The sequence below is a fragment of the Lemur catta genome, chromosome X (assembly GCF_020740605.2).
Source record: "Lemur catta isolate mLemCat1 chromosome X, mLemCat1.pri, whole genome shotgun sequence".
Classification (NCBI taxonomy): Eukaryota; Metazoa; Chordata; class Mammalia; order Primates; family Lemuridae; genus Lemur; species Lemur catta.
Genome location: NC_059155.1, coordinates 13,625,954 through 13,643,210, shown reverse-complemented (window position 1 = coordinate 13,643,210; position 17,257 = coordinate 13,625,954). Strand labels below are relative to the sequence as shown.

The 17,257-nt window shown below is 35.7% G+C and overlaps 1 protein-coding gene across 1 annotated transcript in view; it reads left to right on the top strand.

The window, feature by feature from the left end:
* The window catches only part of AMMECR1 (AMMECR nuclear protein 1), a 111,453-nt gene that overhangs the window by 86,198 nt on the left and 7,998 nt on the right, over positions 1–17,257 (top strand). The window contains exons 3-4 of the mRNA XM_045538924.1: positions 3,221–3,335; positions 16,783–16,873. Of these exons, the coding sequence (XP_045394880.1) occupies positions 3,221–3,335; positions 16,783–16,873 (206 nt within the window). The remainder of the gene's footprint in view (positions 1–3,220; positions 3,336–16,782; positions 16,874–17,257) is intronic.

Genomic DNA, 17,257 nt, shown 5'->3' with positions numbered 1-17,257 from the left:
GAACTTCCTACCTTTGGAATTTTTCTATACTCATGAGTTTCATATGTTACTTAGAGTTGGGATAAAAAATGCAAGAATCAAAAGTCTTAGTTTGAATGTTTCTGCAAAATCAGACTATTTCCATCATGACTCATATACCTTTACTATTTCAGAGCTTTGAAATCAATACATTTGAATCTTGGCGTGGTGAGGCATCGTTGTCATTTTCTCCCATTAACTGTGCTAACATTTTCCCACGTACTCCTTGTTCTAAACGTTCTTTTTTTTTTTTTAAGCCTAGAATGATTGAACAACAAGGTTCCATATCACGAGAAAAGCTTGGTAGCCAGATCCTCAGTTACATTTTAGGTATTTGAAAATTTCATTGATTTGAAATAGTTTGAATTACAAACTGAGCTAAAATTTACCTTTTTTTTTTGGTCTGCTAGGAAATAAAGTAAACAAAATAACTTGCCTCAAAGTATTGAGAAACTAACTGTATAATGAACAACTTCAGCATGTATAATTTTTTAAATGAAAAATCTAGAGCTAGATACAAAAAGCACTTTATTAAAGGAGGCCTAGCACTATCATCAAAAGAGTAGGCAACAATAAGCATCGGTGAGGATATGGAGAAATTGGAACCCTCATATGTTGCTGGTGGGAATGTAGAATTGTGCAGCCATTCTAAGAAATAGTTTGTTGGTTCCTCAAAAAGTTAAAGGTAGAATTACCTTTAAGACTCACCAATTCTATTCCTAGGTATCTACCCAAGAGAAGTGAAAACATATGTCCACATTAAAACTCATGTGTGACTGATCGTAGCAGGATTATTCATAATAGCCAAAAAGTGGAAACAGTCCAAATGTCCATCAGTCTATGAGTGGGTAAAAAAATATGGTGTATCCATATGATGAAATATTCGGCAATAAGAAGGATGAAGTACTGATACATGCTATAACATGGATGAAACCTCAAAAACATGATCAGTGAAAAAAGCCAGACACAACAGACAATATATTGTATGATACCACTTACATGAAATGTCTAGAATAGGGAAAACCATAGAAACAAAAAGTAGACTAGTGGTTGCCAGGAGCTGGGGGGTAAGGAGATTTCACAGTGACTGCTAATGGATATGGGGTTTCTTTGGGGGGTGAAGAAAATGTTCTAATATTGAGTAATGGTGATGGTTGCACAACTCTGTGAATATACTAAAAACCACTGAATTGTATACTTTAAAAGAGTGAATTTTGTGGTATGTGAATTATATTTCAGTAAAACTATTATAGGTAAAAAACATTAGTGACTGTATTACTATAACTATTTGAAATTATAAAAATGTATTTAAATTACATTTTATGCCAAGGGCTGGGGAGAAGTGGGAATGGGGAGTTAGTATTTAATGAGTTTCAATTTGGGAAGATGAAAAAGTTTTGGAGATGGATGGTGTTGATGGGCACACTACAATATAAATATACTTAATTCTATAGAACCATATACTTAAAAATGGTTAAAATAGTGAATTTCATGTTTTGTATATTAAACAATAAAAATCCATAACCCTAAAACATTACATTTTATATTATTCTAATTAATAAGTGTTCTTTTTCTTCTTTTTAACAGGAAAACCAAAAATGTGATTGGCCTTTTGCTTTTTATGCATGGGATTCTTCTGGTCTATGTTTTAGAACTTCTGTCTAGTGCGTGCTAGTGCGGGGGGTGTTGGGGGGGAGGTTATATAAACACACATGTCTTTATCTTGGCTTTGAATTAGAACTTGAAAGTATTTTTTAAAACTTTATTTGCTTGTAGGAAAATAAAAGAAGCCAAACCATGAGAAATTCATGTTGTTAAATTATAAAATAGTGAAATGCTATTCTCAGAGTATGAATTATCACAGATTTCCTGATTGTCTTTGGTTAATCTGGGTTCTTGAATGGAAAAAATTTATACTTTATAAATACATAACATCTCTGTATCTTCCTGTAAGTATTTTCCTTTGTATAGCAGAATAGAATGAGCACCAAAATGCACTGCAAATACAAATACAGTGGATGAGTTTCAGAATGCAAAGGAAGGGATGGGAAAATGAAAAAAGAAAATTCAGCAATGAGAAAGTCACTGAAGAAGGAATTAAATTCTTTCCGAAGACCACAGAACTTTGTTATGACCCAAGAAGTTTGTAGGGTCTGAGTTTGTAACCTTTAAGGATTAATTTATGAAAACATTTTCTAAGCCTGGTTGCTATCTAGGGCATTTGAAGATGGATGTCATGAATGCCAGTAGTGCCATTAATATGGTGGACGATCAGAGGTGTTTGTTTTTCTCAATCAGGAGATGGCTTTTTTTTTTTAAGTACAAGGAACATACAGTGTGTGTGTGTGTGTGTGTGTGTGTGTGTGTGTGTGTGTGTGTGTGTGTGTTTCTGTCTGTTCTGTTGCAGGAAGAATTATGGTCTTCCAACATTCTACAGTGGGGTTTTTCTAGAGTTTGGCACTGTGATGATATACTACACTTGATTACAGGATCCAATCAGAGTTGATGTACTCAGAAATCCATTGATGTGATTAATGGTCTCCTAGATTAACCCTATTTCCTGTAGTTTCACAATTTTTGAGTCACATCTTGAGTTATCCTTTATAGGGGCCCTGTAATCCTTGTATTTTTAGCCTATAATTTGCCTGATTATTTTCATTTTCTTTGATTTTTTCTTTTGCTTGAAGAAAAGAAATTTTGATCTTTCTTTGAACTCTCTGAGTGCTGTTCTATGATGACTGGCCAACCTAGTATAAGCTTTTTTTTTTTTTTTTTACAATATGATATCACATACACTCGTTATTTATTTATTTTTTACTGCCACTAGCACTAGATCCAGAAGTCTTCCCACAGGTTTCCACTAGTCTGGTTTTTATTCTCCTCAAAAGTAAAATAAAATATAGTCAGATTGTACAAGTTAATAGGGAAAGACATCAGGAAATGGCTGTACATGAAATATAATTGATCATTCACTCTTTACAATTGAAGTGGTCGCAAGATTGGCTAGCAGACACAATCTATTAAATGGAAGAATTGATGACTTCTAAAATCTTTGAGGCTTTGAATACATTTGAAGATTATTGGCACCTTTGACTTACTGATTCTTTTTGAATCTCTTACCTTTTTCAAATGATTATCTGCATTTGAAAATAGGAACTTTCATATCCAGTGATTGCTTTAACATTTGCTTTGTTTTCAACAGTGCCCTTAAAGATAGCCGTTTCCCCCCAATGACAAGGGATGAGCTGCCACGACTTTTCTGCTCAGTGTCTCTGCTCACTAACTTTGAAGATGTCTGTGATTATTTGGACTGGGAGGTAAGACTATAGAAAAAATTTTAAAAACAATAAAGGTAACTCCTGAGGAGATGTTAAAAATTAGGTCCAGAAAATAAGTTTTTCAACCCATTCTGTACTGTAATGGAGGTCAAGAGTAACACAGATAAATAAACCTCACAGTTGAACAATGAGCTATGGGTAAAGGAGTTTTTTAAAGGACAAAGTGCCATGTGCTGTTATAATCCCCAAACTGAATTTGGTTTTCATTTTTATCCTGCACCTTATAAAAGCTGTTAATAAGCAGTAGGAAAGACTGACTGAAATTTATTTCTCCTCTTATTTCCATTACAGGGCATTCTAATGTAACTGCCACTAAGCGATTAGGTGGTCCAAGGATACATCTCAGACACAAGAGGCAAGAATGAGTTAGGATAATATACCATTTGGGGGGAATCAGCTCATAATAATAACAGGGTTTTGTTAACTAGAGTTAAATAATGCTAATTCATTCTTGGCTACCTTAATGTAGCCAAACATTGTTAAACACACTAACAAATAATATTAAGGTTATATCTAGGGTACGTGTGTGCATTGTCATTATCAGAATAACTTATATTGATCATATTTTTATTTTTCTTTAATATGTGGGGTTGGTTTGTTAATGAAGTTCAAAGGTTCTCACCATGATTTGGTTTGGTGCTTTGGAGGATAGTTGAGTGTAGGTCTATGTCTATGGGTCTGTGAAATTTTACACACAAACATGCCCAAACTACTGAATGCCTATTGTATTCCAGGCACTGTGCTACATGCACAAAAGTGGTAAGATTTGGTCCCTGCCATAAAACATCTTATAGTCTAGTAGCAAAGAGAAAATGTGTATATGAAGTATGAAGAAACAAGTGCTATGAGAATGAAACAATGGGATTTCAGTGATATACACAGTATTTATAAATGGATAGTGCTGATCCTGGCAAAGTTGAAATGTGTAAAACCTTTTGTACAATTGAAATTTTCTACTTGATTGTTTTCCACAAGTTTGGTCCTATTGATTTTTCTTAAAGAGAAGTCTACCAACCTTATGGAAATGTTCCCCAGTATTTTATTTTTAAATGGACAAATCATGTCCCCTACTTATAAACATATATTACTGTTTTAAAGTTGCTGCTTCCTCTTCTTTAGCCAGAATTTTATTTCTGCTTTCTGTATTGTAGGGTGTTGTATGTGTAGTGGGGGGAGAGGGGGGGAGAGTGCAAGTGATTATAGGAGAAAAGCCTGAGATCTAGGGGATGACTGAGCTACAAGACTTCTACCCTTACTTGTAGCCACTGAGTTAGAAATACAGTTCTGGCATGTAACGTGTTTGTGTGTGTGTCACATACATGAATATATAAACGTGTGTATGCATGTGTTTTGGGGGAAGGAAAAATGGGGGAATCCAACAGCTGTTATAAGTATGGGTAAGCAGAGAGTACACTATCATCATCTTTAGCCCACTTCCAGCACTGTCTACAGCTAAAATTAACCTTGATATTATTGGGCTCTTATGTTCATGAGATGTATCAGCTTTCTGTTAGGAGGGTGGGAAGTAAAGCCCTTAAGAATTTGTACTGTGTACTCATTCAGGGTGTATTTATCCTCTTTGGTCACCATCTGCCAGCTTGAATTTCTAGAAGATTCTACATTGCTTCTACTTGGTATTGTGTGTTTACTCATTAGGGTTTAAATATTGGTGTCTATTAAGCGATGCTTTCCTGATGAAACAAAAATACATATATTTCATTCTCAGCAGCCAAGTTTTGAGGAAAAAAAGAACAAAATACATATATTTTTTGTATTTCAATATATAAGTATTTGAAAGTGAATTAGGTACTGCCAGAATGGCTATGCTAAGAGGAAGAAGCAGTCCTTTTCAGTTAGTTCATCATCGTTTCAAGTATTTAGCATAAGAGAAATTTGTTCCCAACAAATAAGGGTGAAAATTACATTTTTAAGTACAAGAATGTGATTTGGTCTTAAAAAATAGTGATTGAAAATGAAATGGTATTATTGTAGGAATGATATTCTAAGGGTAATCCTTCATAGTTCTGAAAATGCATTGTTACTTTAAACACAGAATGCGAAAGTAGAATTAAAGGCATTTTTAAAAATTATATATTGATTCAATTCCACTCCTAGGTATATGGCCAAAAGAATTGAAAACAGGTGTTAAAACAAAAAGTTGTACACGAATGTTCATTGCAGCACTATTCACAATAGCCAAAAGGTGGAAACAATCCAAATGTTTATCAACAGATGAATGGGTAAACAGAATATGGTATATTCACACAACTGAATATTATTCAGCCATAAAAAGAAATGATACATACTACAATGTATGTGAATGAACCTTGAAAACATTACGCTAAGTGAAAGAAACCAAACACAAAAGGCCACATATTGTATGATTCCATTGATATGAAACATCCAGAATGGGCAAACCTATACTGAGATAGAAAGCAGATTAGTGGTTGCCAGGGGTTCAGAGAGGGGTGAATGGGAAGTGACTGCTTAATGGGTACAGGGTTTCCATGTGGAGTGATGAAAAAGTTCTGGACCAAGATAGTGGTGGTGGTTGCACAACATTGTGAATGTATTTAATGCCACTGAATTGTACATTTTAAAATTGTTAAAATGACAAATTTTATGTTATATGTATTTTACTACAATAAAAATGGGAAATAAACTTTATATATATATACACACTGATTGTCCATAATAGTAATTTTAATTTATTGAAGAAGAAATTTTTAAAAATTAAAAAAGTATAGAGAAAGAAATGCAAGTCATTTATAATTACACCATTCTGAGATAACTACTGTTAACATTGTGGAATATTTCTTTCCATTCTCTATCCATGTCTTTGTATGTATCTATAAATCTGTATATTTGGTTATGTAACTGGGATCATATTTAATATACAATCACTATTTAAAACATTATGGGGAAGTCTTTTCTCTTTGTAAGTTAATTATATTGAAATTTCCTTTTTGAGAAGTCAGTCTATATTATGAAAATATATGCTTCACTTTGAGAAATTTCCCACTGTCAAAGAGGTACAACTTTTCTTCCAAGAATGAAATATCCTATTCACCATAAGTATCTAATTTTAACCTGAAATGCAAAGTCCTATGTATGTTTATGCCACAGGGGAAAACAAGGAGATTATTACAGAATTTTAATAGAGAATTTTAAAGTCAAAGATAGATAATGAGTATGTTTTATATAAGCAGAAGCCTCTAACAGGGGTTTTCTGGTGGAAGCACAGTTTGAGAATTGAACCCCACTGGTGAAGTGTGTCACTGCAGTAGAATTTCTAATTAAACGGATGAAAAATGCCCAGATCAAAGCAAGAAGGAAGACGGCAAAGTCTAGAAGTCCCAAAGGATAGAGGTAGGTAACTTCGCTGACAAGAGAGACATCCCTGTGGTCATGAAGATGAGGGACATGACCAGTAGAATAGCTACCTGATTTTCAGATGATCAGGAAACAAATGAACTGCCACAGGGCTGGCTACCATCTTACTGTTGTTTTCACCTAAGATTTATAACTCAGTCTATTTGAGAACTCTCTTTTGGTAATATGTCTCTCATTTTATAACGGAAGTTAGTAGGAAAGTAGGATTTACTTCAGACTTTCTTTTAGGGGCTAGAGTGCTTCTGATTGATAATGTGAGGAATGTTTGATGAATGGGATAAATGATTTCATCTGTGGATGTAATTAATTTTAAGTCAATGTCGAATTGACAGAATGATCAATAATGCTTCCATATTTTATATTTCCTCAAAATAGTAATTGTAACATTTTAAATAAGTGTCTGTAGGTAGCTTCACAAGGAATCTGGGTAGCCATTAAAAACAACAAAACCATCCACAAAAGGCTGTAAAGATAAGTTGGAGCAGTGGCCCCACCCTCTTGAGAATTGCTGATCACTGCCCACATCATGATCTACTTACTGCCCTGGCAGGTATGAGAAGGATGAAGAGTGAATAATTTGGGGAAAATATTCATTAACTGATAAATTGGAATATCTACCTGCAAAGCTAAAATGGTTGTTAAATGAGGAAAATTGCTCCCCTAGGGAGAAGTGCGACATGATATGCTTTGTGTTTGAACACAAAAACTTATCACCATTGTTCTGTGCTCTTCAGGTGACAGAATTATCTTAATTCTGAATGACAGCGTGATTGACAGACATGGTGCTTTAGAAAGAAAGAAAAGCTCTCGTATTGGAGCCCTCCAAAATGACATATAACCTAGAACTTGTAGAGTTAAACTCTTTGGAAGCCATGCTTCCTTTTAAAAAATCTGGAAGGATATAAAACCAATGACATCACAATGACTGAGTTTGACTGGGGGGAGGTGGTGATTCTAGGTGTGTCACCTCATAGCTACTCATTTTCTGGATGATACAAATGAATAAGCATTTGTTTGTATTAGAACTTGTATAGGAACTATGCTCCAGTGATTTTGTGGGAGCTAACGTAGCAAATTTGCTTACAGAAGTCAAAATATTTTCTAAATTGTATTCAGGCATCTTTCACTTCTATGTTTCAGAGACAAGATCATTTGAAGGCATGAGGAAGAAATATTTTCTGTATTCTAAAGTAGATCCTCAGATCATACTTCAGTAGATTAATGACATCTTCACAAACCCTAAGTCACTTTTTCCTATATCTAGCTCTCTGGATCACTGATATCTCACTTGTCTATACAGCTGCCACTTGGGCAGTTCATTGTGGTCCTAAGACAGACTGTTCCTTTTTAGCACACAGCACTTACATGGAATCAACCCATGCTGGGTGGGGCTGGCCAGCGTGATTCTTGTGTGATGCCAACAATCTGTCCCTGGACTATAAAGCTAGGACCCCAAGCCCTAGTCTTGCTCTGTCTCTAAAGTACCAAAGCATCTGTCATTGTTCATGAGCCTTGTTGGACTCCTGGTACTCAGAAAGCTGCTCTTCACTTTAAATGGAACCTCCAAAGCACACCTCTTGAGTGATCACAGCTCCATTTCTGATGTGTTTGGTTGTAGTTAAAAATAGAGTGCTTTTGTAACAACCTTCATGAGAGTAAACAGATGAGATGAATAAATTGGCTACCATCATTATCTCCCATATATTTTAGAAGTTAATGTTCTCCTTTCACCCTCACTTCCCCCTTAAAGGTTTACTTTTTTTTTTTTAGCTCCTCTTAATGTACTACTGAAAACAGAGTTCCCATTCACACACAGATGGTTAGCATGACTCAAAGTCACCAAGTGAAATGACTTCTAGTTGGATATGTTCTGTTCCCCGCTCCCCTTGGTTAGTTTTTCCCAGCTATGATATACACCATGTTTTTCCTCTCTTCTAACTTAAGGTTCCTGCCTTTTAAAACATACGGGTGTCATGTATCTAAAAAATGTTTTTTTTACAGTATGTATTTTCCCAGGGACCTTGAGGTTTCTGTGTGAGACGTCACTGTCATTATAACTTAGTCTTTGTCTTGATGCTCTACTTTAAATGTTTTTTTCAAGTGCTGTGGAGCATTGAGAAAGGAAGACTTCATTCAGGCTCCCTGGCCATGTAGAAAGAATTTGCTGTGCATCAGCAAGTCAAGGTATAAGAAGCCTAGTGGGGAAGCAAGCCATACAATGTACAGTGACTTCTTACAAGGTGATTTAATGCATAAAAATTTCCATTAGCTGTTGGTACCCATAGTGAAATGGGCTGCTTATTAGTCCATTCTCAGGACTCCTTAAGTTGCTTCCTGCATTCTTCCCAGTTATGTTGTTTGGTCATACAGGGGAGTGGGGGGTGATCCTGCTTCTTCCCCCATAATCCACAAACTCTTCTTGTCCCTTCCCTAGCAGTTTTATTATAGTCTATTCTTTCATGTATGCTTTGTATGTATCCCCAGCATTCAATAAAAAGAGTACTGAATTTTGGGAGTAAGGAGACTTGGGTTCTGTTCCTAACTGCCACTGCCCAGCTCTGTGACCTTTCTGGACCTCAGTTTCTTTAACCAGGAATCTGAAAATGTTAGACTAGGTAATACCTAACATCTCTGTGGACTCCGACAGAATGTCTTTAACTGACCCTCCCCCACCTTTTTTTTAAATGGCTTGTTTCATTTTACCTCCAGAGAATGAATCACCATCCTCTTAGAGGTCCTTAACTTTTAAAATGGCCGTTACCAACTTAAAGGTAGACAACAAAAGTAAAAAATAACCCAATTAAAAAAATTGTACATTCTACATTCTAAGTATGAAACTGGAGCCCTGCCCTGAAGGACTTATAGCCTAACTGGGATGGCAGGACATAGGCCTAAGTTGGTAAATAATTGGTAGAATGAGGGAAAGATGAGAAGTAGAGATCATATAGGAATTCACAGGAGGGAGTGATCACTAGACAGCTAAACTAGAATATAAGGCTTCATGACGGCAGGGATTTTTTGTGTTTTGTTAACTGCTGTATCCCCAGCATCTACAACAGCTTGGAGCATAATGGTACTCAATAAATATTTGTTGAATTAAATTAAAAAATTGTACATTCTAGATTTTTTGTTTCACAAAAAGAATTCACTTTAGGAAGAAAAATATTCTAAGCCAACAATGCCTCCATTTTATTATTGTATCATTGTCTATTTTAAGTCAACATTATATATTTAAATCTAAATTAAGCAAATACGTTAGGAAGTGATTATTCACTCTACAAATAGATATTTTGCTTTGCAGAGGAACTCACTATAGGGTTTCTTTATTGTTTTCCTCATGACTTTAAAATTAATTCATTTATATAAATTCAGCTCACATTTAATTTTTTAGGAACAAGTCTCTTTTTTACACTGAGTTAAACTGTATTGACTCAGGTACTAAATGTACTGTTCTAACTTGAATAAGATTTTTCTCATCAGTCAGACAACATTATTTCATTTTAGGTATGTTTGCCAAGAGGTGATTTCTCTCTGGTAACCTTTGGAAAGTAAACTAAGTCACATCTCTAGATTTTGAGAAAATTTTATAACTTTAGTTTTCTTCCCTATAAATTCACTCGCTCCCTTACTCCCTTTTTTTAAAAATGGTCAGAATGCATTTTTCTAACTTTTGATGAAAAGCAGGCTTTTTATTTAAAGGTCACCTGTGTTGCCTGAACTTTCCTTGGGAAGCTTTAGGATGTTCACTTTTTGTGGAATGCTCATTATAATTAATCATTACAGAGAATTTGGTTTTTTCCCCTTAATTGCACTCTGAGCTGTCACTTGTTCCCTGCAAAATATTAGAGTAAGAACAGTTTCTTTCATTGCAAATGATACATAAACATGTTTGGCTTCATAGCTTTTCAAAGCACTTCTTCGTTAGCCATACTTTATTTAAAATCTTACTAAAAGTTCATGGGGGTGATTATTAGAGAGTTCAGGTATTTTAGAACTCTGTGTCTGCTGTTAGTTAAAATAAATGTTATCAGATTATTCAGTGGCCTTTGTGAAATAAATTGGCAGGCTTGTGTTCCTGATAGACAAGATGTCTAAGTCTCCTACATGAATCGAAATTGGCACTAATTGGTCCTTTGGTAAGCTCTGCAAAAGCCAGGAATTGGTTCATGGAGACTGAACTATTTCTAAGCTAAAGGTGACTAATTTGCAGGGATTTTAGAGAAGAGCAACATATATGTATTTTAGTCAGGAAGACCTTTGCAATTGTTTTCACAAAATAATAACAGGAAAAAAAAAAACTTCAGCTGATGTAGATGATGAAGCAGAGTTTTTATAGAAGAATGTGTTAAAAGGTTACTCATGTCCAAGTGATAGCTTTGCTATCAGTTATCCTTTTTGATTTATGTTTATAGTATTCCATTTCTAAAAGATTCTCAAAGGATATTTGAAAGCAAAGGCAGGTACAGGAACTTGTCAGATAATGGATAAAAAACAACCTAAAATATAGTCCTTGATGGTATCTCAGTTGGTTCAGGAAAAAAATATTTTTTAAGTAGCTAAGGTAAGAGTTAATCTCTAGGCGGTACTAGGATTACAGGTCATCTTTATTTTCTCCTTTATACTTTTCTGAAGGGATTTTTTTTTTTGGTAATACATATGTACTATTTTTATAAATAGAAAAAATGTGTACAGTTTTTAAGATTTACAAAAGTAACTATTACTGAGCACACACACACACACACACACACACACACACACACACACAGCTGAATTGCAACAATGCTCTTTTTAGAATTTACAATTTGGCCAGATTTTGAAGGGATCATGTTAATTAGATGGGCACCTTCAGAACTTCAGACTTGCTTCTCAAACTGGTGGGTGGATTGAAGTGATGCAGAGTCACAGCTGTGAGAATTTGATTGGCGTATCTAGATAGTATGCAGTCTAATTTTTGGGGGGGATAGTATCAGGTTTGGGGAACATGGTTCATTAGGATCTGTACAAATCATTATCAACTTCTATGATTAAAATCTTAATTTTTCTTGCTTAAAGAAAAATTATTCAAGATGATAAACTTGGAGTAGGCTCAAGTTTGAAGTATGTTTCTCTTTTATGTTGAGTTTGCTTTCACTGGGAAAAGGAAGAGTCACGGTTTTCAGAAGGCTGCACTGGGGTAGAGCAGACGGTACTGTGGGGCAATAAGTGCAAGAGTGGAATGGGCTTCACTGTGGGTTTTGTGCTTATAGGGGAAATAGCACATATGGTTTTCTCCTCCTAAGAATGTAAGAAACACCAGGCTCTGGGGTCAGACGCATGGACTGTCCAATGCAATGTTTGTTTCTACCCGTGATACCCAGGGCTGTTTTTCAAGAGAGCATGAGTTTCTTCTGTGATACCATCCTCTAAAGGTTAGGGAGTGTGCCAAACATCCTGAGCTCCTCTCATTAGGAACAGAGTCCTTTCATTCAATTCAATGGGATTGGCATATTGAGCCTGGCAGGTCAATCTTATGTGAATGGCCAGTAACTGGCTGCTTTGTTAATTGCAAAGCATATTTTGCCAAATGATTTCATCCAAAAAGACATCTCAAATAACTTTCGATTCTTTGACCTCCTGATAATTTTTATATTATTCTGATGAACTCACTGAAAATGTGTGGAGTGAGCTATGTTACTAGAAGGAAACCCAGCATTTGGTTCTGAAAATGGGGAGGAGTGGGGCTGACTGTAGTATTTGTTAAGCTAGGATGCCACCTGAAGGAAGTAGATTGGTTCTCTTAGCCAGGATGTGATCAGGGGAACATTTAGCATTGAGGGTCAGAACTGTGGACGTAAATTGTGGACCCAAATGTTCAAAGGTTTATATGGAGCCTACTTGATCTACTTAGCCAGAGCACATTCATTTTATACTCATTTATGCTTTTAGCCAGCTGATGCTTTTTCATGTTTCAGTATATTCAGATTGTTGGTTTGGTGATTAGGCTCACCAGTAAAAGTTGAGACCCTTTTGTAGTGCTACTAGTAGATTATAGGACTAACACTTGCCTCATAGACAGGCTAGGGGATATTAAGCTTTGATTATGAAATTGTGAGGAACATAATATGGGCCATGTATTATAATGGGGTGGGAAAAGATACTTTTTAGAAATGCTCTTGTGTTGAGGGTCACTGCATTAGAGGATAATAGTTTTAAATGAAGCCACATTTCTAACAAGGGGCCAGATAATGAGGATAAATGAAATCTGTAGACAGTCTCGAAGCTTCATTTTAGCCATTATTTATAATCTCTTTTCCTACCTAACCTTTTACTATGCAGCAAAATTGATTAATTTATGTGTAGCTCTTCTCTGTGCCCACATGCTGTCTGATAGAGGAGTGAACAAATAGAGAAATGGACAAGAGAGGAAAGAGGATGGGGCTGAGGCCAAGGGGAGTTAGGGATGCATAATCCCTAAACTGGATAATCAACCCCGGAATAATCAAGATATATTTTAGGGTCCTAACATTAATCTTGATATTTAATCATTCTGAGCAATGTTAAAAACAAAAGATTGTATAATAGCATTAATAAAAATCACTTGTTATGGAATGGTTCAGAATAAATATGGGCTTTCTTTTTAGCATGAAATAGGAATCTGTTGAACTGGTCTTAATGTTCTCTCAGCACACACAGATACAGCTCTGTTTAATTCCATATCCTCTTATCTATAAGTCCTACATTTAATTTACTACCATTCGAGTTGATTTATAGCCTTGCTTAGCAAAAGTACAGTCTTGATTAAAAGAATATTATCACAGCTGATGGGCCTTGAAAGCATTATTTTCTTTAGACTCTCTAATTTTGAAAATGACCTGCAGATTCCCATAAGGCTAGATTTACAAGTCTCCAGTTTTTGCCCACCTGGCTATGCTTTGAACAGTGGTAGGATTAGTTGACATAGTGTTCCCACATACCGTCTCCTTATCCATCTTTAGAAACAGAACGTTACTGCAATAGAGTTGTAGAGCAGGTCTGCTTCAGGAAATCCCAGTTCTCTGGTTAGCTTATCTCTTATCTAGCTTATAACTGATACTATATCCTTTATCTCTTGGGATGCTGCTGGGCTGAAGGATTCTCCAATCTGTGTTAGGGAGGATTCAATTATTATGCATGAGGGTTACATTTTGGAGTTGCAGCTGTGACAGATGCCTCCTTCAAACAATATGGAATTAGTTTTGGTGCTCATTTCATTGGAGATGACTTAATTTGCAAAGCCAGGTGATTTCCACAGGTCGGCCACAATCGGTCATTCTCCACAGCAGGCCGTTTTCCACTCTCCTGTTTTGATTGTGCAGTATGATTATTTGGTGGCATTTGTGGTTCTAGGAGTACAGAAAATGTTTTTGCTCAACAGGTGACAAAAAGCTATTATGCTTTGATTCTGTTAAAAACATTATTACCATTCTCCTGATTCTAATAGTTGAAAAAAATGACTCACTGTGGTTTTGGCTTTACAGCTTTGTGAAGAATATTTTTGACCTATGAAAAAAGTTATTTTTCACAAAGGATTTACTTTATAAGCACCATACATGCAGTTCAACTTATAAGGGCTTTCAATTGTTCGGAATTGTAGGAACCCAGAAAATAGTTAAGAGTTGTAAATGTGGTACTAAACAGAATGGGAGAATTTTGATGTTTTTTCTTATCGAATTTGATGGTGGGGCCTTGTCAAAATGCAAAAGTAAATAAAGCAATCTTGTAATTTTTATTTTGCTCAATATGTCTTTTCTATCCCCCCCCACACAGAGCTTTATTGAGATATATTCATATACCATACAATTAATCCTAACTTTTTTTACTTGATAAATTACTAAGGTTTAAAGATTTCTGACATTTTTCTTGAAGAATACAGAATGTACCCCTATGAAGAAAGGATGTACATGTATAGATTACCCCCCATTTGCCTAAATCACTTTTTACCCCCAATACATAGCCACAGTTTTTCAGAGCTAGAACGGTTATGAGAGGTTATCTAGTTAAACCAGAATAAAAATCACCCGGGGAGTTGTTCTTTTTCAAACTATACTTGTTGAAGCATGAAACCTCCCAAAATTCTGGTAAACTCTGTAGCCCCCATCCCCACTCCATGCCGTTTAAATACCACCGATTCCATCTCACACTCTCGTCTCACAGATACGGAGACATTCTTCCTCTCGCAGTTTTGACTAGACACCTTAATAAACACCAAAATTCTTTTCAATTTTAACACGACAGATTTTTGATAAATAGAGTTAAAGATTTAAAATTCACTTCAGTGAACGATGGAGCATAAATTACTTATGCTATATATTTTTAAAAACAAATTATGAAGAGTCTGATATTGTCAAAGGAAAAAAATTTCAAAGTCACTGATCAGGAAGTTGGTATACAGAAAATGTTGCAAATTTGTCTCTGTCTCAGTACTATGTCAGGCACTGGGGAGATTAGTAGATGTCCTTTATCCTGGAAATGCCTGATAGCTAAGCACTCATATTTCTTCTCAGCTGTCCACGGTCATTTCCCACAGGGTATGGGAAGCCTTATTGTGTTAGTTTTTAAACAGCTGCCCTGGTTGCATTTTTAGCAGAAGGAAATTCGTAAGAATACTGATATTAAGAGATAGAAGAAATAGCCACAGAGATATGCTTTAATAAAACACATAAACTGCTCAGAAGATCTGATAGGCTCTAATGGATGGACGTGTGAAGACCTGGGGAAGAATGAAATGGATTTCCCAGAGGACTTTTTATTCCCTGAAAAATTGGAAAATTTCAGACTAAAGGCAGAAGAAATGAAAGGTTTTCATTGGCCCCTTTTCCCCTTCTAGACCTTTATATCTATACAGACGGAAAGAATAAAGGTCTATAACTTCACTTACTTGCTCTGAAAAGAGGCCTCCGTCCTGGGTAATAATGTTTACCTGGTCATACATCTTCCCTCCAGTACCTTGGACAACCTGATCCTCCACTTGGGAACCACCGATCAGAGGCAATCGCAGATTTAGGAGAACAGAATGCAGTTGTTATGCTTTTGAAATTTTATTTTTATCATCAGTGTTTTTAAAGAAGTTAAGAACTTTCAATGATCTTTAGATCTGCACACTATTCTATGTGAGATATGAGTGGGAAAGATAGATTCCTTTCAATTGTACACTAATCAAAGGAGAAGCACAATATTTTTTTAATTAGCAATAAATTGCCCACGCTTACTTAGAAGACTGCCATTATAAGGGCATCACCACAAGTTTCTTTCTCATAAAAGAAAAAAAAAAGTTGCAGTGGTCTCTTGGCTAGTATATAGAGAAACTGTGCAAAAATGCCCTGCCCCAAAGTGATTTGAAATCTTTATTGCTCTTAAATTGAACAGTGCTGTGTGAGGGCAATGGTGTATATGGACAGTGAGTGGTTGCAACTGGCCCATTCTAAACCATAATACATTTTTTACTGTCTGTGCTAGATGATGATGTAGGATCTGGTTGTTTTCATTATTTTTTGTTTCAATCTTTCTTATCTGACTGTGTCTGCTTACCTGCATATAATCCAAGGCTTTAAAGAGACTAGACAATTTGGGAGGGGTTGAGCACTGGAATTTTTGGAACTTAATCCAAAGTGGTGAGTGTGCCTGCAAAACAGGATGGTTGTTTGCTCTCTCTTTGAAGTCAGTTCCCTTTGTCTCATTCGTTGTTGTCATGAGCCACAGTTTGGGAGTGGGGGCAGAATTCTTGCCATCAACTGTCTTGTTCTATACACAGCCCCAGAATGGTTGTTCCTGTTTTCCAAAACAGAATAGCAAAGCCCAGTGCATGTTGGGCACCTGCACTTCCACATCTTCAGTCTCTGTGGCCATAATAATGGCCTTCAAATCTCAAGTCAAAGCTTTGGAAAGAGAAAACTGATATACCCTCCTAAAAACAAGGGGAAAGGAAGAACTGCATTCTCTTGAAAGTTAAAATATAACCTTTTCTTTCTGATTCTATGAATAAGACTATACTAATAAAACCGCCAATTTCTTTCAGGTGGGTGTACATGGCATTAGAATAGAATTCATCAATGAAAAAGGATCAAAACGCACCGCCACCTACCTACCGGAGGTTGCAAAGGAGCAAGGTCATTGTTGTACTTTATTTCGTATGATCTGGTGAAGAATTTAGACAAATATACCAATTGAAATGCGTTATCTCACCTTGCAGTTTTATGTCTGATAATTGATCAATGTCAAATGATAAGAAATGACTCTTCCATTACTGCTACTGCAATGTCTGTGTCAAATCGGTAAACTACTCATACAGAAGTTGAATCCCTGCACTGAAGTTTGACGGCATAAACACATAAATGTATGCTTTTTTAAAAAAGCAAAGATTTATAAAAGTTGAGTTTTATTTTAGGCAACAATTTACTACTAATTTGAAATATCATTTTCCTATATTCCATTGTGCTGTAGATTGTGGCATGAACAAGCCTTTTGTTTGACAGCCAGCCACATAGTTCATT